Here is a 22,911-nt window from a genome sequence, read left to right on the forward strand (position 1 = left end):
TCCACAGTCCCCTCTCTGGAAGACTCAGTGTTGCTTTGCCGGATCATGTAATACCCTACAGCTGCTGTTACAATGGCCAGCATGAAGGCAGAACTGTTGTGTCCGAAGGCAAGAACATCCCACCGCCCAGGAGACCGTGCTGCTGCCTTCCCAAACCTGCTGGAACGTGGGGCCACTACCACAAAAACAAAGCTGGCGTAAGGACTGGGAGAGGGATCTCATGCAAGGACAGAAAACGCTGGCAGTGGAGATGAGCACTTCTGTCACTAGAAGCAAACGCACGCTTAGCTCTTCCGTATGTTAGAATTCTGAGCCTTTTTCAGAGTAATTTTAAAGATTACACAAAAGCTGGCTTTTAACGGGGAGAACACTGAACAGGCAGCCTAAAAGGAGCACAAAAGGAAATAATACCATGCATCATAAAACACAAAGGCTAAGTGGAAAGGTTACATCCATTCCTAAAGAGAGGTCACATCTCTACGTCCATGAAATCACCTGAAGAAATTTTCCATCTGCAAAAGAAAGATCAAATTGACTGCAGGAGCCCAGGATGGTCGGCACATGAGACCAACTGAAGAAAGGCCACGAGCATCAGCTCAGAAGCAGCAGCACGACAGGAGTCTCACTCAGCCCTTGCTATTAGGCAGTACCCATCACTGTATGAATAGTGGGAAGCACATAAATACATAGACAAACCAGGGAACAGTTTTGTTTCAACAACCCAACAACTCAGTTTAGTAAGGCCTGACACACAAGACAGAGAAGTCTGCATTAGTTAAAAGCACTGGAGATTATCCCGTATGAGCATTCCTCAGCATCACCAAAAGCATGGATAAGCAGATGTTATTTTCATGTAAGACCGTAAGCAGTTTTCTCACATCACACAGCTTTTTCAAAGGGTTTATCCATCTGAAAAAAGGTGCATTCTTGTGCCAAATTCCACACGCACCAAAAAGTGTAAAACACCGCCACATTACAGAATCAGAACCCAGACCATGTTCTCATTTCCCCCTCTACCCAGGAGGACATCACATACAGCTTGCCTACCATTAACCGACAGTAAGGATCACTTTGGCTTGTTTGGTCTGATAGTGTTTCCTGTGGCACTGCCAACCTAAGTTGGATTAATCACCCCAAAATATACATAAATATTTCAAACACACTTGTTGAGTAATTTCAACTTAGTTAATTTGCTGAATAAAATTTAATTTTATTTAAAAAAATCTTATACACTATTATTCACCTAGCCCTAGTTGTGAACAGATTCTCACTTCTGAAAATAAACCACATTCTAGTCAATTCATTCAACACCAAATTAAATTACTAGTACTGGATATTTTTTTCTTAAAAAAAGTATGTTAAAACTTTACTTTTTTATTTTTAAAACCTCTAAAGAAAATGTTGCAATTTTACAGAAATGTTTCTTTTCAGGTTATGCTTTTTTTTAAATGCCTGTTATAAATTCAGCTTGTGTAGAGTTTTTTTTTTTTTCATAGTTTTTTAATATGTATTATCTGCAGAGACATCGTAACAGTTCCATTTTGTGGATGAACACAAAACTTGTACAGATTTCTCATATTTGGTCTTTAGGTAAATAGTTCCCAAAAGCTGCCTAAATAAACCACTCCAAACTGTTCAGTCCATCATGAAAATACAGTTTTTCCTTTCGTAGTGAGAAAGGAAATATAAATAATGCATCATTATTACAGAAAATGACAAAAATCAGATTCAAATTAAGCCAACTATCTAGCTTTCACTCACCTTACTGCATGAGGAAATAAGACGTTATGTGAATTAAAGACTGAACAGCAGCCTTACGTTTAAATTTAATTTTGAAATGTAAAGTGGAATCTATTACCACAATTAAAGTGAGAAATTACCAATACATTTTAAAATGTTCAACTGCAGAACACACACTTAAAAAAAAAATTATTATAGTAATACGGTAGCCACTGTTAGAAAACCACAACAGCTACTCTTAATGGAGACCCCAAAAGGTCAGTGTATGACATCAAAAGTGTTACGGAGAAACTGGTCAGATTAATTTCTACTGATGGGTGCTTAAGCTTAAAAATATCGAATATACCTCTGACAAGATAATTTTACTCTTTTTAAAAGGACTTGTGATAAAGAATTTCATCTTTCTAAATGAAGAACAGTCTGTTATCTTAAACATACACAATATTAAGCGAGACTTTTGTTTTACTTTAGACTGGAAAAATATGCCAGGGACAGTCAAAGTCAACACAAAGTAACAAACAGCAAAAGGTAGCAGAAAGAGAAACAGGTAAGTGCAGCTCTGGTCAAATTCATAGCAGTTCTTTACGTCAGTTAACGGCTCATTTACATTGTAATTTCTAATCAGTTACATGCAAGCCCAAAGAAGCATTTGATCACTACACATGGTAATAAAATTTGATTAAATTTATCAGGCAACTGCTAAAATATGAAAATTTGCAGATGTAATAAAGTAGCTTTATCTGAACTTTAACAGGACAGACAAAAGTAAATCATTCCATTGGTTAAAAAAACCCTACATTCAGTTTTATACCAAACAAAATTTCACATGAAAAGTATTGTGTGATTCCAAAGTTTCCGGAGTAGAAATGGAGTGATTTGAAATGTCAAAGACCCCATTATTTTGCAAAGAAATGAAAATACACCTCAAAAATTTCTAATTCCACATGTGAACAACAAAATACTGCATATCTACCAACAACTGCATCGGGTAGGTCATTATGAAAGGCTAGCTGCCAAGATGTAGGAAATGGCTCCTTGCCTCTGTTCCCTTTAAGGAATATACAATCGTTTTGAAACCAGTTCACACTAAGCGCTTATCATGCTGCCGTTACACTGAGATACTCAGTCCTTAAAATAATCTGATAAAGATTTTTTTAAAGCTGCAGCCCTCCCCAACACTGTATTTCTCAGTGTACACAGTTCGGTAGGGGGCAGGGAGGAGCGGGGGGTCACAGCCTCTGGAACAAGATGTTTTGCAGTTTGACTTTAAATTACCAAGTTTTAAGGCCACCTGTGTTGGTTTTTTTTCAGTGCTGAAAGTTGAAGTCTGATCACAGGGCCCCTTTCCCCACTGCGTGAGAACATGTTCCAACATTTTAGGTGTTATATTTAAGTGTCTCCTTTTGGCACCATGGAGTTTATTTTTTTAAAAAAAAAAAAGAAAACTCCCCTAAGTTTCTAGTTCTGGCTGCCTTTATCACTCACTGCCACAGATGGGGTGTCCACGTTAACAGCTATGACTATGCTCTCTCCATCTTCTGTTTTGATACGTTTGAGTTCCTGCTGTTCTGACTGGTCTCCATTCTGGCGCTTTGTTGGAAGAGATGCCGATGCAGATGCATGGGTTGCTAACATATGCAAAGGACTCGCAGCAGCTGTAAAAAGACAATAAAAACTTCAGCACCCTAATCCTTGTCAAAACAGATGATACTGAAAGCAAATCTGCATTTTCATTAAAATGATGAATTCCCTTATTGGTACTATATGGGGTATTAGCAATCACAGTTGAGATTCAGGTCCAGCTGTTTAATCTTTATGTACAAACCTGAAGGACATTTTCCCAAATCACTCAACATTCATGCAGATTGGGAGAATGGGGAAGTATCTCCATTTTGTCAATGGGGAGCTGAAGACAGACAAAGATTTAATGACTGAAAGCCAATCTACACAGTAATTTGTGAGAGAACTGGGAAGCGAATTCAAAATTCCCTTTCAGCAGTTTCTGGCCATGTCTATGGATCACTGCAGAATGCATTACTTGGCCTGGAAGGAGAGCACCACCGTATCGTATTCATCTGTGGCCGTAAGTATTTAAGAAAAGCTATGCAATTCACACAGCCCTGAGATGCACACGACTCAAGCAGCAATTCTGCTTTGTCAGATAATGAGGCATTCACCCACAACATAAGGCAAAGGCAGTGCTTTAACAAGTAGTAGCGTTAAGAAATGATGCATTTGATTAGATTCAACTGCACAACTGAATTATATCAACAGGAATGTATACAGTGCAAACATCCTATACCAGTTTTTAATCTCATTCCATGGAAAAGATAGTACAAGTCATCCTTAATGGGCGAGTACAGTCCTTTAAACCTTCTGAGACATCCACAGGTTCCTTCCTTCTACTTGTTCCTAGGAGTCCAGTTCTCAGTATCAACCCTGACTTTATTAGACCAACTATTCAAACGTCTTTGCAAATAATGCAAAATACTAATTATGTATTTACTTGTTCATTGCATTTCATGAAAAATTATCTAAACATTACCAAACCACATGCTTTTTTACACAGAAGCTCCCTTTCTTCAGCACCACCACTTTACTAACATTATTACAGCATTCCCTGCTAGTGGAGCTTACGAATTCCTTACAGACTTCATATTTATTTGCTAAACTTGTTATATTTGTTGTTAGTAAACTATCCTAGAGAATACCTGGAATATCACCTCTGCACGTAACCAAACTGTTTTGTACTTAGTATTTACTGGTAGAACAAATACTTCAGAAAGTATTTACCTGATGCAAAAAGCTTCACTGCAACTGTAAAATAATTTGTTCTTGTATCTCAACAGTTATTCAGCTTTATTAGAAAAGCTATTCCTTGTACAATTTCTGAGGAGATGCCATAAAGATAGTTACTTCTGAATAAAATGCCTTACTGCAAATCTGTTGTTGCTTAAATAAAAACAACAAGTTTGCCCCTCATTCTCAAACATGCATTAAGACTATTACTGCATTATTCACTCCGGGGTCTGTTTAGTAGAAAGAGACTTGCTGGCTGCAGCCACAACTGATGCATGGAAGTATGAAATACACAAAAGAACAACAATGTTTGAAATCCACACTTAAAGTTGAAATAAATAATATCTAGTTACATAATTTTATTCTGCAGTAAGAGACTTGAATTTATTTTGGACTTCACAGCTTTCAGTTAGGCTGACAGACAGTAAAAAGTGCTGCCAAACTGTTTTGCTGCGAGTAAGATCAGAAAGCACCTTCTTACTACAAATAAAAAATGTTAGAAGAGTAGTTGCTCTGGATTTCTTAGCTTTCAGATTGCACAAATCTTCTTTCTCCAAAGACAAACACACACAAACACAAATGCGTGCATAAATACAGGTGTATGCATGTGAACACAGACATACGTAGATATGCGTATGTGAACCCACACATGTTTGTAGACACACAAATAAATCCATATTTCTGTAGGCCTAGTTCCCCCTTTAGATGCTCTGCCTAAGAATTACCTGTTTTCTTGCTGGTTTAGGAGTTACTGTAATAGAGAGACCAGGACCTGGAATACACCTCACTTGCTGTTCAAAATGTAAACATCTCATGAGGTATTTAAGCCCAGGAATCTCAGAGTGAAAATTCCCATCACTGTAAGCACAACCCTATCACACACAGTGAAACAGTGAGAAGCACCACAGTTCTACTCCTATGTTCAGCCACATTTCTTAAATATGCCTAGCATGACCTATAAGTGTCAGTGATGGAAGAAGAGTAAAAAGGAAACAAAGCAGATAATTCAATCCATTGGAAAGACTTTAGAGCAGAAATGCATATTTCAATAATATCAATAAATTGATATGATAGCCTAAAACTATTTCTGTAAACATATCTTATGACAAAGAAGCTCCTTCAGTACCCCGTAACATACGAAAGTGAAACTGTTAGAACAAGCTGTATGCACCTACGAAGCAAAACAAAACTGAACGTTCTGTGAACAAGCGTGAATATATAAAAATTACGAAAAAGTACTGCTATCCACTCAGACTGCCGAGTCTGAGAGGGGAAAGATGATATTCAGACAAGAAGAATCTCAAAATCTTACAGAATTTTTGTTGTTTTTAGTACAGGTTCAATAAAAACAGAATAAAAAGTAACAGTTCAAAAAGCCAACCCACAAGCAAGTTCTGTCTTGTTTTCCTGTTGGTTGGTGCTTGACAAATCATCTGGGGAGCAGTTACCATTTTAATGGCACTGTTTTACAGGAACTTCTTTAAAAACTTGTTTATCTCCTGGGTTTAAGGAGGAGGGAGGACGGGTTGTCACCACTAAGTACATCCCTATAATGACCACAAAGAGAATAAATAGCTGTTCAAGTAATCATCAACGAAGAGAAACGCTACTTCTTACAAACAGGAAAGGAAAAATCCGTTACAAGGCTGTAATCTAAATTTTTTGTAGAACTTAGTTTTCAGTATAACTACAAAAGACACGAAAGAGAATTTGAAAATTCAGCAATGGTCATATTGAGGTTTTAACACGTACAAGGCAACAGAACATCTTAACACAATACATACCAGCATTGCCCTGTCCTTGTATCGCAGTGGTGATGGGTACTATGTGCGTTCCATTCTGTGTTACAGTTTTTATTGGTAGCTGGTGTTGACCTAGAGGTGCCTGTTGCACTATAGTAACTGTCTGTAAGGGTGTGGTCTGAGATGTCTGAATGATACGACTAGCAGCTCCTATTGTAGCATGACTAATAGCAGGTATAGGCTCCACTTTAACTGAAAAACAGAAGATAAAACATTGTTAAAAACAAGAAAGTGTTAAAGAACCATTTGTTTTTACTTAACCAACACTCAGTGAAAAAGTATCGCTTTTTATTACTAGTTCCAACATATCTGAGAAATTACGATGCAAAATCTTCAGTTTTGGGCAAACATTTCAAGCATTCATCTGGTACTAAGTTTAAGTAATAATCCTTCTGTATAAAGAGCTAGCAAAACAACTAACGTACAGGTTCTCACCTTTTACTTCCTTGTGGTCTCCATTCTCTTGAGGTTCTACCTTAGGCTGGGTTACCATCGCAGCTTGCGTGACTACTGCCTGTCCAGCTACAGTGTAAGTGTTTGCTGGTGCTAATCCAGTCACATTTGTGACAGACACAGCTGGTATCTGGTGGACTACATGAACTGTCTGAACTACAGGCTGCTGGGATGTTGATGTCGTCACAGGAGTTGCAACAGTGTAGGTGACGGGTTTAATAGTTTGTGGTAGCTGCCGTTGTACAGTAATTAAAACTGGTTGGCTAGATAGAGGTGATCCTACCAAGAAAGAGAAAAAATTAGGCTGCCAATTTTAACTATTTCTTTTAAGCCAGTCATTCTTTTAAACTTAACACTAAAGCCTCAGAGGATTAACAACCTCCTTCGCTAATGCCTGAATGATCCAAAAGATAAAACCGGACAATGAAGATTATGACACATGGCTATTCCAAGCCACACATTCAAGGTTAAGTGCTGTATTAGCTCATTAAGACCCACACATCATTTGGGCAAAAGCCCCCCCCCCACACCTCTCCCCAAATGTAGCTGTACTACTAAAGCTATGTTTAATACTCATTTAGTAAAACTCCTTTCCATAGATGGGAACATGCATGTGCTTCAAGTGTTGTGTGGAACACGTCTGCATTGGCAAAACTCTCAGCTTCCTAGGCTGGGGAAAGCCTGGTGTCTCTGTTCAGCTCAGGACCATGTTTGCCTTTGCCAAAGAATGGTCACCGGCACTTCTGTAGTACCAGAATATCACCAAGAAAAAGGACGGCAAAAGTATATAAACTAAGGTAATTAAACAAATACATCTTTATTGCATCATGCCTCACGCTCTTCTTTTTTTTTTATAGGAAATTTCTTATTACGCAAATTTATTCCTTGTCTTTTATCCTTTCTTTTTACCCCCACCTTTGAAAGGATGACATGACCACAGATGCATGCAAGACACTTGCTTATTTCTGCAATCCATGTAACCCAAAAGGTTTTTTTTCCTAAACCAGAAAGAATACGTTTTGAAAGGAAGTGACAACTGTTACAAGACAATACAGTCCTATACAGGACAAAAGCACAATCTCTGCTTAGTAACACAGTGATCAAAGGTGCTGGAACAGCACACAGATAACAGTCTGTATGTATGCAAACAGAATTTCCCTGGCATGTTTATGTGTTTATCAAAGATTTGCTATAAATGTTGAAGAGGTTAAATATTTATGGATTTTTTGGTGTACATATGAAGTTTTGGCAATATTTATGTAGTAGCCCTCTCCCACCTCCCACCCCCACACACTTATTGCAGGAATCCTCACCTGGGGCACTCTGTGCAAATCGCGCTTCTTGTATTACCGCTAGTTTTGGCTGGATAGCACTAGGCTCAGGTTCCATTGGGACTGGAGATCCTTCCCTGGACAGACTCTCGGGGGTCTGGACTCCACTGGAGTGCGCAGACAACACTCCAGAGTGATTAGGAGAAGCTGGGGCACTTCTGTATTTAAAAATGAAAGCAGCAGCTGATGTGTTTTAACTTCTGAACTGTGAAAGACAGTGACCTTCCTCTAAACAGACCGTAACACACACTGCCCACAGGAGGGCACCTCTGCCTTCTGGCAAGTACAGTTACAACCCAAAGCAGTTCTGACGATCTTTATAAAGCTTCTGTTAAACAGGGACAGAATTTAAAAGGAAACTTCAGGTATAGTTAATGCAGAAGAAGTGGCTGGGTGCCTTCTTAGGGAGACTCTCTAAACAATCTGTGAAACATGAACATTTCTTCTGGTGGAGAAGAATGATGAGCAAATCTCAGTCTACAGGGCAAGTAATAAAAGATCTGCTCCAGCAGAAAGGCCATAACTTTACAGAGGGAGTAATTTAAACCCATGTATTTCCCCATCATGAATTCTGCTTGAACATTATAAAACTAAATACATAATTGTCATTTCTAAGTTCAATAAAATGGTAGACGGTATTTGATAATTTTCTTTGCAAACAGTTTTAGAATGCAGTAGATGGCAGTTAAATTATAACTCTGTTAAAAAAAAAAAAAGGTACAGCAAGGCTTGCTTACATTAACAATCTGATAGTTAGTTATGCAAACTGAGTCAGTTTGTTAACACTAAAAACAAGCAATAAAAACAAGCCTAGTGTATGGGGCAGCCTCCTAGTAAATCATACAGAATTCAAATACTGAGTCTGGATGAAGTTAAATTACTAAACTTGTGACTGTATCCAAAACTATCAAGTCTGCATCAGCCTGAAGATTAAACAACAGCCATAGTCTTTTTGTTCATCTGTTTTTCCTTACCTAGAAGAGAGTGGTCCCAGAGGGGTTCTAAAGCAAGGTACTCCCCTAGGCCGCCTTTTCCTAAAAGCCTGCTCTATTAATTTGCTTTCAGAGGCAGGGTCTATCCTCCAGAATGAGCCTTTGCCTGGTTCTTCCTGGGAACGTGGTACTTTGATGAAATAACGATTCAGAGAGAGATTGTGACGTATTGAATTCTATGGAACATAAAAAAATATGTAGAATTCATATAACTTTTCCAAGTCAGAATGTGGCCTACTGCAGCAGTTCGTACTATAGGAGACTCGGGGTTCAGGTCTTTAATTCCTTAATTCAACAGAACTCAGAGCACTACAAAGGCAGTGCCATAAACCTGAAAGGACTCTTGCATTTTTCAAATCTTTCCCAACAATTAAAAACCCAGTATGCTAATGTGGCAATAACAGGAATCCCACTTAATTCCCTAATGAGAAACATGGTGATTGCAACAACTGCTGGAACACTACAAATACTTTCGCATAATGCAGTGTAAAAAAAAAAAAAAAAATTATCTGTCCTCATACACCACCCTTCCCCAGGTGTCAAAGAAAATGTGAGTTCATTCTAGGAGGGCCAGTAAAATACAGCATATGCTGATCCTGATCTTATATGATAATCCTGTTACTGTTCCACAATACAGAAAGAAAAGGTTAAATTACACAAGTTCCAAATGGAGCTAGATTGTTGTGAGTTCACCCACAGTCCAGTCTGTCTCAACAAAGGAGCCAAGGATTTAGTGTGTCTAGAAAAACAACAAATGGCAGTAGGTCCTAAAACAGCTCTTCAGTGAGATCTTTGTTACTGCACTCTAGTAGTTTGCACATTACTTTATCCTCACTATGCTAAAACACACGCAGTTCTTCAGAGATGTAGAAAACTGATAACACCCTGAAGTGGCTGTACATATGCTTGACTTAGCATATATAATTGATTTTTTTAAAAACTTTTTAAAAGAGATAAACCCCAAATCTCTCTAAATCTTATAACTGAACAAGAAGAAAATAATGATAGGCATACATACTGAAACAATTGTGGTGGAACAGGGGGAAAAATGGAGAAAAAGTTTTATGTTATCAAAAGCTCTCAAAAATTTGCCAAATCAAGTGCAAATCTTACTCAAATGTCTGAGTTCATGACCCTGATGGCAAGTTTGAAAAACTTAAAGCAATGATAACCATGTATGGTTTCTTAAATGCAAACTGATGAAACCAGAAATGGTTTTCCCTGCCAAAAATTGAAACAGAACTAGAAAGATGCCAAGAACATGTTTATAAATTGTATTTATTTCTCCATATGCTAGAATAAAAAAGTAGATCCAAAAGTACCTGCTAAAGTAAGTTCATGAAGAAGAGTCAAGTGCTCAACAAAATGAGACCTTTATATAATAAAGGATACAAATACCTCAATACTATTTATTAAGGTATAGGATTTGGATATTATACACATGCACGTACTCTATGTTTTGAATAATATGTGCATATATGGCCTCAAATATTATTTAAAACATCTATAAGTCACCCTAACTGTAATCTAACACCTGATGGACAAAAGCTAGCAGAGCTATTCACACATGGGGTACACCTGTTAGTGTTGTAGCAGTGCTTTATATGACTAGTGACTGAAGAGCACCTGATTTTCAGCTTTTCCAGTTGTTTCTATGAATAGGTGCTAATTAATTATTCCAGAACATACTACATCTGCTGTGTCTATCACCTTGGTTTTGTGAAGTATTATACATCGAAATACATACACTGTTCTAAGGCAGAATTCTTTAACCAAGCATTACAGTGTATGCACATTTGGTTCCATGATGCTTACATAAAGAAGCATTATACTCACAGATATTCAAGATATTTCAGAATAGGAAGCAAAAAGCACACCAACGTTTTATAAACAGAATCTTGTTGCTAAAACAGATCTGTTAGTATGACTGCAGCAAGGATTCTGCACTGCTTATGTGCGAAAAGGAAACAAAAGAGACTTCCTAGCCACAACAACAGCTAAGCCCTTTACTTGCCAAACCATTAACAAAAAGCTAGGAAGAGTTACATTCCCAGCTAACCTTGGAATTCCTCTAAGAGTGATTCAACTTTCATATAGGCCCCATGACAAATAAGTATGTGATTAATATTTAAAAATCTATTCTACTACTGAGACAGCATGTATTCTTTAGTCTTCTACTTGTACAGCAAGTAGAGTATTAGCACTTCTTCACTCTTCCCCTCCCCCAGTCTCTCCAAGTTTTACTTCCCTGAAAATAACTTCAGAGCATGCCTCTGTTGCAGATCATGACTGTACTAAGCAGCAACACAGTGAAATTGATACTCCATGACCAACAGTGCAGTCTGAATGTTATACAGGCAAACTGGCCAGTCCTGCTAGTTGTGCTCTTCTGTCCTTCGCTGAAACTAAAAACAGCAGCAAAGGCATCAAACCTTTATGCGTATCTGGAAAGACTATGCCAGACTGATTCATACTCGGGTTAGTCATCCTGGCAAATGCTAAGGTTGGTCTCTTTAAAAATGAAAAGAAAGCAGAAATTAATTCTACAGAATTGAAGGGTTTGGTCTAACTCAGTACAGAAACAATTAAGTTCACAAATAGACTATGTTGCACAAATAAAAAAGGGCACATAATAGTGCAAGATAACAACAGATAACACACAGTGGTTCCTTCACTGTATTGCATGGTCAAGACCACTGTTTTCAAATATAACCAAACTTCTAACATTTAATATCTTAATTTTATCTCAAGATAACAATACAGATGTTTACACAAGTGTAAACTACATTCCTAGATAGCATACGTATATTTAAATCCACAGTGCCAATTGTACTTTTCTTCCCCAAAAGTCTGTATGTATCCCTCTTAGAGGTTTAGAGAATACCACTCCATGAATAAAGCAATGTTTCAAATACAGAGTAATGTAAATTGCCTATTTTGTTGGAGAACTTACAATCGGGAAAAAGATAGAACGCTCATTTGACAAATTCTATTCATGAAGGGCTGTTAGGCTCACAAATTGACTTCTTATGACCCTTTACAGCTGCCAGTATTACTTACAACTGAAAAAAAAAATTAAAAAAAAAATCCAGAAATCAAATTTACCTGCCAGCCCTTGTCTGCTGTCCTGTAGTACGGATAATTTTTAGTTATGTGCGTATAAATTCCATTTAGTGTAAGCTGCTTATCAGGTGCCATTGTAATTGCTTGTACTATTAGCTGTGCATAGGAGTAAGGTGGCTTAGAGTCGTCCTGTACAAAAAAAAGAAAAGTCGGCATCAATGAACTTTAGAGATACACATGCCCCTTTCTAAATCAAAATTTACAAAAGACAATTAAAAAAAGGCACTTTTGGATGACCAAAATCTTGAGACAGAAAAGAAACTAAGACAATTGTGCTCTTCTGATTAGCAGATTTTAAGATAATATTAAAGATTTGGAGAAACATACAACAGTAATGAATTCTCAATAGCCTATAAACAGACATATAACTGAAAATACACAGAGACCCTCCCACAAAGGGAAGAGAGATAAATAAATAAATAAAACACATCCAATCACAAAAACCTACAAATTGTTTTTAAAGTCTGTAACGTTAAATTATGACTTAGTGTATATATTTTAACAAACAAAATTTCATAAGTCTTATATTCACTTAAGATGTAATTTATGGGATTGATTTCAAACAATGTTTACCTTTGGGCTATCTCCACCCGATGCTTCCTTGTCATTTTCTGACTGTGAATTGTCAGCCATTAAATGTAGGTCAGATGGTATTACACGACTCATTTTGTACCCTGAAGAGCCTGCACCACGGGGGCTAGATGGGCAGGAATTTGCAGCACTGTAGAGCATAAAAAGAAGATCCTACTATTTTGTTATACAGTATATCACCACATTATGTCTAATCAAAAAGCTCTTATTGCAGAAAAGCCCACTACCAGAGCTTCTAGACTACAGTTAAGGGTCTGTCAGTATTTCCATTATAAACCCCATCTTCCAAGCCTTTCTAACTCATCCATGGGAATTAAAATCACTGCAGGAAGAAACCTGTCAAATGAAGCTCAGGCTTTCCTACTCAAAGGAAAAAGGATTAACTGATTTATTAGGTTGTACTGTATTTGTGTAAGATTTGCCAACAGAAAAGTCCACTTCAACTATGTAAGCAACCACAAATTTTAAGACACTCATTTGAAACAAGAAACACATCTTGCATGAAATTTCTGCCATATGCTTGTACTCAACCCGCTCAAAAAAAGTCTCTCCTGTGCAGTATTTTTGCATGTTTGAGAAAATAGAGCGACCAATGAGGAAAAAAAGGTTTGATTCTCATTTAAATCTAAACCAACATTATTTTAAGTGTTTGCAGGTATGTGTGCATACATACACACACATAGATATGTATAAAAATCATAAACCTAACTGTAAATGGGATGCAGCATCACTGACTCATCTAATTTAACACAGCATTAGGCCAACAGAGTAGATAAACTGTTACAAAGCAAAAAAGATAGTGCCAAACCAAAGAAGTGTCTCTTGACACCTCACATTTTACTATCCATCACAGAAAAACAAAGATATAATTGTATATAATTCCACTGTACCATCTTTCTTTGTCTCCCTGCCTTGCACAGTCCACAGGAACCATAGCTGCACAAAGCCAATTTTCTTCTACAATTCTCACTTAGCCAACGGGAAAGAGACAGTCATTGGGTGATGTCTGTCCCCCTCTCCAAAAAACATTTCAGCAGTTCTCTACAATGAGGTATACTTCTCAGCAATTCACGCTGTAACTGATTTCAAAACAGCCCTCAGAAATTCAAAAAAAGTTAACTAAAAATTAGAATGACAAAGCCTGCTGTGCCCCCAGAACGAGCTTTATCTCCAAAGACAATCTTTAACCTAAATTGAATCTATGGTTCAAAACACTCAGTAACCAATAAAGTTAGAGAATGTTATTTAGATTTATACAATAAAGCTTTAACAAATTTACATCTGTCAAGTTTTGTTTGTCTGCCTGGCCTCTCAAGCTTTTTGCTACCTCCCTTTTTATGTACAAAAGCAAGGCAGGCACTTTAGATTGGGCAATATATATTTTTAAAAAAAAATCTTTTAAGCTTCACATCACAAGAAATCCACCAACGTTTTGCTACTAATGATATACTATACAAGGGAGATTGGATTTTTTAAGTGTTGTATGGAAGAAACCTTGATTAGAGCTGAAATGGGTAACTATTTATTTTTTTAAATATAGGTCACTGCTGTTCTATGTTTTCACATATCAGCTGACAACATCCCTCTACTGTGCTCACTTTAGCATATATTGACAAAGCGACACATATGGTATAATCAAAGCAAGTTTACAAGTCTTCTACAAAACAGGATGATTTGAAGAGAAACTGTCAAGCTTTGCTCTCAAAATAGACTCAAAAGTGTAATCTTTTTTTTTTGGTAATAAACTATAGTCAACAGGTGCATGAAAGCCCTGAAGAGAATTACAAAATTCACAGTGAGGCAAAGACTGTGGTGATATATGTGATCTTATCTGAAATATTTATGAGCTGCTCTGTCATTTCTTGGGCAAAATATGTTTTCCCTGAATTTTAATAAGAAAGCAAACCTGTTATACAGTCAAGTCTAGATCTCTTTTCTGTCTACTTCCACCATTTATATAGATCTCATTAAACACCACAATATTGAGATCAAGATCTTGGCAAGCATGAAAGAAGTCAATTACCCTTACATTCAAATTTCATTAACCAGATCTACATTTTTAAAAATCAAGCATTAACAGTCCTTCACTCAAGTGAAGACACAGGAACTGAGAGGAGAAGAAAAAACTTTCAAAAGCATGTATGTGACTTTGAAATGCAATTTTCAGTGCCTTTAAATAAACTCTTGCTCCTGAACTTTCTATGAGTTTTCAAAATTGTATGTAAACTAATTTTATCAGTTTGTGAGGACAGCTTGCTTATGTTTAATTGAGTTTGGTTCCAAAGAACAAGTCAGACAATGGCTACAATTAGCAAATCAAGCAGCACAGCAAGTAAAAAAAACAGATTAACCTCCCCTGCAGAAGACTTCCCTACACTAAACTCCACATCTTACACTGTATTTTAAGTAAAACATCTGTTTACTTCCAGCAATGACTCATCAGTAACAAATTTCTGGAGTAAGGGATCAGTCTATTTTCCACACTAATGATAAACATTTTTTCCGATGATAGACTTCAGGGGAACAGTAACTAATGAGAATGTTTAAAAATAGTATAATTTAGACTTATCTAAAGTGTTGCCGTAAGCATGCAAGAGTAAAAAGCAACCTAAATCACCTGGAATGCAAGAAAAAGATATGCTCTTTTGCTGTTCTAAGAATGCCAGGCTTCTGAGCAAACTGTTACACACTTAACTTATTAAATTTGAATATTAAAGGTTGTTCATGCAACTGACTTTATTAGTTAGCAGAATGGTGCTTTTCTCCAAGGCAGGTAATGCTGAGCTTCACCTAACTTGTACCACAAAAGCAAAATACTTACAATGAATTACAAAGCTATCTCAAGCCTGTAACCATGTATTGCCCTATATCCAATGTGCAGGGTTTAAATACCTGATAGTTCCTGTGGGAGAAGGGAGAGGGCTGATCAGGTGAGCCATGTTGTCTGGAATGTTTATTGTTAAGGGAGAGATCTGGGGTTGCACAGGCTTCACTGGGGACTCCGGGGCCTCCTGTTTTTCTCTCTTTTCATTGGACAGAGCTGTGAAAGTTATCTTGATGTTTGTGCTGGGAAACCTGAAAGTACAGCTGAAAAATAAAAAACAAATATATAAGTCACTTGTTTACAGAATGTAAGAATTTCTGCATTACTTGCACATATCACCTAACCTTATTTAAAAAATGAAAAGGTACAGTATCTTATGTAATTACCTGTAACCATCTTCATTTTACAGAACATACAGAAAGATCAGTGTGACCAGAAAAAGATCCCCAAGTAAGCAATTTTAAAATTTGGGAAGAAATATAAGAAAATGCAATTCTTTGTAACAAGGGCAGTTTATGTGTTGTCTCTACATTTCTTGAGGCTCATCCTGATCTTGCAACTATCCCTAAAAGAAGTACCATTTTGAAGACAGAAGACTGTTATTTTATGATGCCAAAGAACAGCTTCGGCAAACGAACAAGTAGGTCCATGATATCAAAATTAATCACAAGCGCAAATGTTGGCCAATTTGAGGTCTACCCACTTTCATACACTGGTCTAACTAAAAGATTTGGTTTCTTTTCTCTTAAAATACTTATTAAACTAAACACATATCAATCCTAATTCTGATCATTTACAGAGTATATTGCTGTTGTAGTACTACACTCAAGTATCTTTTTTCAGAGCTGAATTTAAGAGCCAATTTCAATAAATTGTCCATTTTTGTATATTACCGAAGATTGCATGCCCAAATTTAAAGACTAATGATAAATTAACAATGCGCAATTGTTTAAAAATCTGGATAATAAAATACAATGAATGCACCTTTGAGTATTTTCCTTTCTACATCTCTGTATATAGCATTTAGAAGTTAACCCAATTAAACAGAACAGGCTATTTATAACTTCTCAGTAAATAAACAGCTTGAGCAAACAAGAAACTTAATTTTCTCTCAACAAAAGCATCAATAAAAATACAGTTCAAATAACTTTACTATCTGCCCTTTCTGAAGCTGTTAAATGACACTCAGCACTAAACCCACAATTATATTTACACACCTCTTCTACATGATGAAAAGGACTTTCCATTGCCACAACACCCAGAAACAAACCTTAGAAAAAAAATTTTTTAGAGTGATTCTGGGTAGATCTAGCTTTATAAAGAAATGAAACAACAGCATGCTGGAACAGGCCTAAGAAATGTAGCTATGAATACGAGATACAGACTGTAAACAAAAGTGATCATTTCTCTGGAAAAATATATTAAACATAAAAGTGATGTAAGAATTGGAAGGAACACTCAGCTGTGGAGTAGCCTTAAAAACACCAGCTCTTATGTTTTGGTTTTTATTTCTTAAAATTAATCTAAGGATGTTTATAGAACAAAGGCAGCATTTGATATTCACTACGTTTCTTGCCACATGCACCGCAGTGATTCTTTTTTCCTACAATACACACCCAAGGATGAGGAAAAAGAGAATCAACAATGACCTTCCTTTTCTCTCAGTCTTACTTCTCAGTATGGACCATGTCCGAATTTAACAGACGACCTATTTCTGAAACACGCTCAATGTACTAAATTAGGAACAGAATCTATGCCAAAAAACTGCACATGTATTTCAGCAAGAAAGTTAAATGGACAAATTTCTGGGTTGGTTTTCTTTTTTTTATTTATTTTTTTCCTTTTTTTTTTTTTTAATATCTTCAGTAACAACTAATTTCTTTACTTTTTCCAGTAGAAAGTATATTTGCTTATATTTTTACTGACAATTGAAAGAGGTCTCAGCTGTTTTGCTAATAAAAAACGTTTTCTAAACATTTCAGTTAATCAGCAATAATGACAACACCACTTCTCAAATGTATGCAAAGAGGGTAGCCAAAGACATCGTTTTTGCTAAAAATCTGTGAACAAGAACATCTGTTGGTCATAGAGACAGGTTTAAATTTTAGTCACCTGTTCTACAGCCTTTATTTAACTTAATGCTTTTCAGACCAAGCTTATTTCAACTTAAGACAAACGTGGGAAGAACCAGACATAGCTTTAGATGCTCATTCACTGTTGGATTTCTTACTGGCTAGTAAAATAACCCAGTACATAATAATGAGCAACCAGAGTCCTACAGTGCTGGGGTGGGGTAAGGATGGGGAGGAGGTAGATCTTCACAACTCAGACCAGAAATACAGAAACACAAAAAACATATACTCAACAACTCCTCCAACATTACATGTAAGTATGCATATTAAAACATCTCCCTTCTTACACTATTGCACTAGCTTAATGCATTATCTCCCCTGTGGGTATCTTTCACAAAAAAGGTAAGCGCAGCTTACTCAGGTAAGACTAAAGCACAGATTTCAAAGTATAGCAGAGACATGGTGCTCTCAAATGTCGACCAAGTTTGGGACAGGGAGGCAGGGGGAAACAAAGAAACCAAACCCAAAAAACACCCCCAAACCCAGGAGCTTTGACTAATCAAGGGTACTGTATAGGCTATAAATGGGCCAAACAAACTCAGAACATCTTATAGTCAGGAACTATACTAAAACCTAAAGGTGTCACTGTCACAGTTTACAACATTTCACATGCTGAGCTTGAAAGGCCAGTGTTATTAAGGACGACACAATATACTTCAAAATCACTGTCTGGTTAGAACATGCAAACACCTGAGTATTATCAAAACACCACATCTCTCAATTGATTCATATTTGTAAACAGAGTTTTTTTAATAGAAACATTTTTTTTTTATAGCTGGAATTCAGCCAAAAAGCAGAATAAAGACTGTATACTAACCAACAGGTTTTCTGAATAAATTGCATTAACACAAACGTATTACATTTATTTCCAAAATCAAAGCAAGGAACACATTTTAATTTGATCAGAATCAAGTTGGTTTTGGCATATTCTTTAGTTATACAATGAACTAAACAAAAACCACAGCACACCACAGGGAGAGACATGATCAAACATTTAGTCAACAGCAAGCTGAATTTGATTTTACTCACTGTTTAAAGTGTTTGCAATAGTTTCAGGATGTGCTACCACAGGATGGTTGCTACAGAAGAAACTCATCTATACAACCCACTTAAAAAAAAAAAAGGTGTAGTTTTGCAAGCTGTCACTCTATACCTCACCTACTCAACTAACTACCATTCTGCCTTTGTAGGATGATGCCATTCAGAGTAGGAAATCAAACAGAGGCACCAAGATTGATCCAACAGATTCCTAAAAACAAATGTTTACAAAACATCCATGTTTAAACAGTTACATGATGAAAAGTCTGTTAGGTATCTAAGTGATGAAAACAAATAGCACTATTTAGCTGACATGCCAGTGTTGTATTTTACATATTTCAAAAAACTATTCACAGTATCCATACTTAAATAATTTTGTACATCTATTGATTATGATGAGTACTTGCCTTGTGCTTTCTACAGAGCATCACAAAGGAGGACAGTGTGCAATCTAGGAAACTGCAGCAGAGGTGTCACAACTAAAATGCAACTCATGATCCTAATTATTCTTTTTTAAAAAGTTCATTCTGGGTTGACTACTGGAAAACAGACAAGAAGCATCAAATCATTTCAAACTATTCCCTAGAAAACTCTAACTATCTCTACAGCTCCCAGCAAAACAGAGACATGCTGATCTAGGCACTATCCCTGAAGATTTTAGCAACTTTGTAGGGTGCCAGGTAAGTGTCTTGTGGGAATATGTGCCAAGTCTAGTTTTGTCACACCTGTATTTCTAATATTTTCTCACTTCGCCTCTGCAGTTCTATCTGTACTGCAGGGAAAAGCTAATTAAACACTTGTAATTCTGCCTATATGAAAATACCATCTGATTGAAAATGAGGAATTCCATCCTGTCTCCACGTGGGGAACCAAAACATGGAAGTAGGAATTCAATTTCCTCCCTGTACGTAAACCTTGCTATGACACTCAGTGCCTCAGAATCCTTTGAATTATTCCGTTTTAATTGTCTTTTAAGAACCAGGACAGAAATTGGACAGAAGCTGCCATCCTACTGCTCCTTTTATCAGCACCTCCAGATTTTACATTCAAATAGATTACAGGGGTTTGGCACTAATAACCCCCCAAGTCATGGTAGTTACAACTGTACAGTTCATTTCTTTCACACTGACTAAGACACAGAACACCTGTTAACTTAAGGATCCCCCTATATTTTAAACAGATCTAAAAGAATAAGGTGAGAGTTTTCAAAATCTTGTTGATTTACTGAAAGCCAAGGAGAGCTTCAACTTTTTACATTAAAAAGGTAAGACCCACAAAAAAGAACCCAGTCAACATCTGGAAGATTACTTTTGTCGATTTTTTACTTCAAATACTTTAAACACGAGCATGGGCAACAGCGTAACTCACCTCAAAGAGAAACTGAGGTAATTAACAACACCCGTAGCACTAAACAGACCTTCTTCAACTTAGGTTTTCTCTGAAAGTACAGCAGGCTAAGATGATGCTATTCGTACTTCCTTCTCCCCCCCTATTTTGATCAGGGAATTAACAAAAACCATGGAAATCACCATACTTCTAGATATGGCCTCCCCTCCATGGAAGGAAGGTTTGAAACCAATCCCTTTTCTAATTCCTCTTACCGACCGACGACTCGCCTCCCAATTAAGTCTTTCCCCATCACTCCAGTAAAAATGAACCTCACAGGCAATTACTTTATTTATACTTCTGGTAGAAAATATGCACACTTTGAAGCTTAAGTCACCAGCAAGATACTACAGTGCATGTTGCCAGGCCCACTTTTGATTCAATTGTATTTTAAAAGTAAAGCAAAAATTGCTGGTTTGGTTGGTTCTTTTTCCATTATTCAGATAGAACCACAGAGAAATTGAATTTGCAAGGGACCTCTGAAGGTCTCTAGCCCAACCTCCTGCTCAAAGCAGGGCTAACTTCCAAGTTAGACCAGGTTGTTCAGGGCCTTGTCTAATCAAATTTTGAAGCCTTCCAAGGACAGAGTTGGGCAATTCATTCCTGTAATTAGCCACTCTAATGGTGAAAGGTTTTTCCTCATTTGTCCAGGTATAATTTCTTGGTTGCAACTTGCTACAGCTGCTCATTCTTGAACTGTGCGCCTCTCAGCACAGTTTGGCTCCACCTTTTCTACAACCACCCTTTAGGCAGGGGAAGGCTGCAATTAGATCCACCTTTGGGCTTCTCCAGGAAAAAAAAAAAGAAAAAAAAATCAAGGTCCTTTAGCCTCTCCTCATATGCCATATGTGCCAGCTCCCTAAGCATCTCAGCAGCCCCCCCCCCCTCACCTCTCCAGTTCGTCATTAGTTTTGTTTGTACTGGAGGCCCAAAACTAGACACCGTGACTGCCCGATACAAGGCCAGACTCCATCATCACAAGGGTGCACAGCTGAAACACATACAACCTCCTCTCCCCCAGGACCCTCAGTCCTTCTCTGCAGAGCTGCTCCCCAGTCAGTCATTCCCAGCCTTTAGCCAACCCAGACACAGAATTTTACACTTGTCTTTGCTGAACTTCACAAGGTTTCTGTCAGTCAGTTTCTCCAGCTTGCCCGTGTCCCTCGAGATGACAGCCCTGCCCTCCAGCATATTAACCATTCCCCACCCCCAATTTGGCATTATCTGTGACCTGCAACAGGTACTCTCTGTCCCATGTCCCCAGTCACTGATGAGTAACAGCACTGACCCCAATTCTACAAGGTTAGAAAGCCACACGTGGGTACCACTTCCTCTGCACCATTCGACGTAACAGATGTCAATGAAATCTAAGACCAGCATGTCAAAACTGGGTGGCATTCAAGTGCCCATAGGAACATGGTACTTAGAAATCACAATTTGTATGACTTCCTGCTAATGGGTAAATTTTAGTATGAAAGAACAAGGACCGCAATTTCATCTTTTCTCCATTTGCTGCTTCATTTGTTAGTGATTTCATCAGATTATTAGGAAATTAATTATAAACTAGATCCAGCTATTTTTTAACCAATTATTTAAAAAAGCAAGTCTTAAAAGATGAGTCTTTACAAAAGCAACTAGACATATCATGGAGATAAAAAATACAGTCTTTGTGAAGTCTGTGTATTGAGCCTTCATGTCCTGAGAAAAAGGTGCATCTCTAAAGAAAGAGCTGAGCTCAGTTCCTCTCTCAGATCAAACTGACACAAACAAACCACTAGGAAATCTGTAAGAAGAGATGCAACTCCATGTCTTGGAGATACCTGAAAGAAATAACTTCTGTTAACTTGGAAAAACACAACAATTCCCATACCAAAGATAAAGTGGCTGCTTCACTCTGCCTACCCTTTTCCAAAAGAAGCACAATTACATTTTCTAACTTCATCTGCTGAATTTTATACCAAAAGGTTTCTGACTGCTCAATACCAAGAGCAGGCATACTAAATTATTCACATCCAGAATTTATTTTTAAGACTTTGGGCTGTGTTTAAGTGAACTGGAAGTCAATACTGCAGTCCATTTCCAGGATAGAATCACCACCTTTAGAACTAAACAGAACCAACAAACCCAAAACTTATTAAAAGAAGACAAATTTAACTGAACTGCTTCAAAGCAGAGTCAAAATTTCAAGATAATCTTAAAGTACCTAACAGTTAAAAATCCAGGTTTCCAAACTAAAAATGAAGCTAGATATATAAACCCATCCAAATAGTCACATTATTAAATAGCCACCTGAAAACCCCCAGCACTGCATGATTACTAATAAAGTATAGGTAATTAGGAATAAAATTACACATTTTTTTGTAGTAAGCATTTCCTTGACTCTTTAAACACAAATAACTGTTCAGAAATTTGTTTTACAAGGTCTCTTCTAGGATTACATAAGAAAGTACTGCCCTAAAACTTACCCATAATAAGAAAAATGCCAAGAGTGTAAGAAATTTTAGATACACTGAAAAAGGGTGATCCAGTATATTATGATACTAATCAGATTATAATTATTTTCTTGTCCAAAACAGAGAGAACTTTCTCCATGGGCAATTTTTTATACAGGTGCTTGTTCATCTACATGAGGTATAACCTTGTGCTCCTATCAGAAATGTTAGCTTAAACATTACTTTTGTAGAACTTTCTACACTGCTG

The 22,911-nt window shown here is 37.1% G+C and overlaps 1 protein-coding gene across 1 annotated transcript in view; it reads right to left on the minus strand.

Moving 5' to 3' along the window:
* Positions 1-1,478: 1,478 nt before the first annotated feature.
* FOXK2 (forkhead box K2) overlaps positions 1,479-22,911 on the minus strand; it is a 58,822-nt gene continuing 37,389 nt past the window's right edge. Inside the window, exons 3-10 of the mRNA XM_049812611.1 lie at positions 15,724-15,918; positions 12,814-12,961; positions 12,223-12,369; positions 9,100-9,293; positions 8,108-8,283; positions 6,777-7,073; positions 6,324-6,533; positions 1,479-3,395 (exon numbers count right to left, since the gene is read on the minus strand). Of these exons, the coding sequence (XP_049668568.1) occupies positions 3,199-3,395; positions 6,324-6,533; positions 6,777-7,073; positions 8,108-8,283; positions 9,100-9,293; positions 12,223-12,369; positions 12,814-12,961; positions 15,724-15,918 (1,564 nt within the window). The 3' untranslated portion in view covers positions 1,479-3,198. The remainder of the gene's footprint in view (positions 3,396-6,323; positions 6,534-6,776; positions 7,074-8,107; positions 8,284-9,099; positions 9,294-12,222; positions 12,370-12,813; positions 12,962-15,723; positions 15,919-22,911) is intronic.

This window comes from Accipiter gentilis, chromosome 10 (assembly GCF_929443795.1).
Source record: "Accipiter gentilis chromosome 10, bAccGen1.1, whole genome shotgun sequence".
In the NCBI taxonomy this organism is placed as follows: domain Eukaryota; kingdom Metazoa; phylum Chordata; class Aves; order Accipitriformes; family Accipitridae; genus Astur; species Astur gentilis.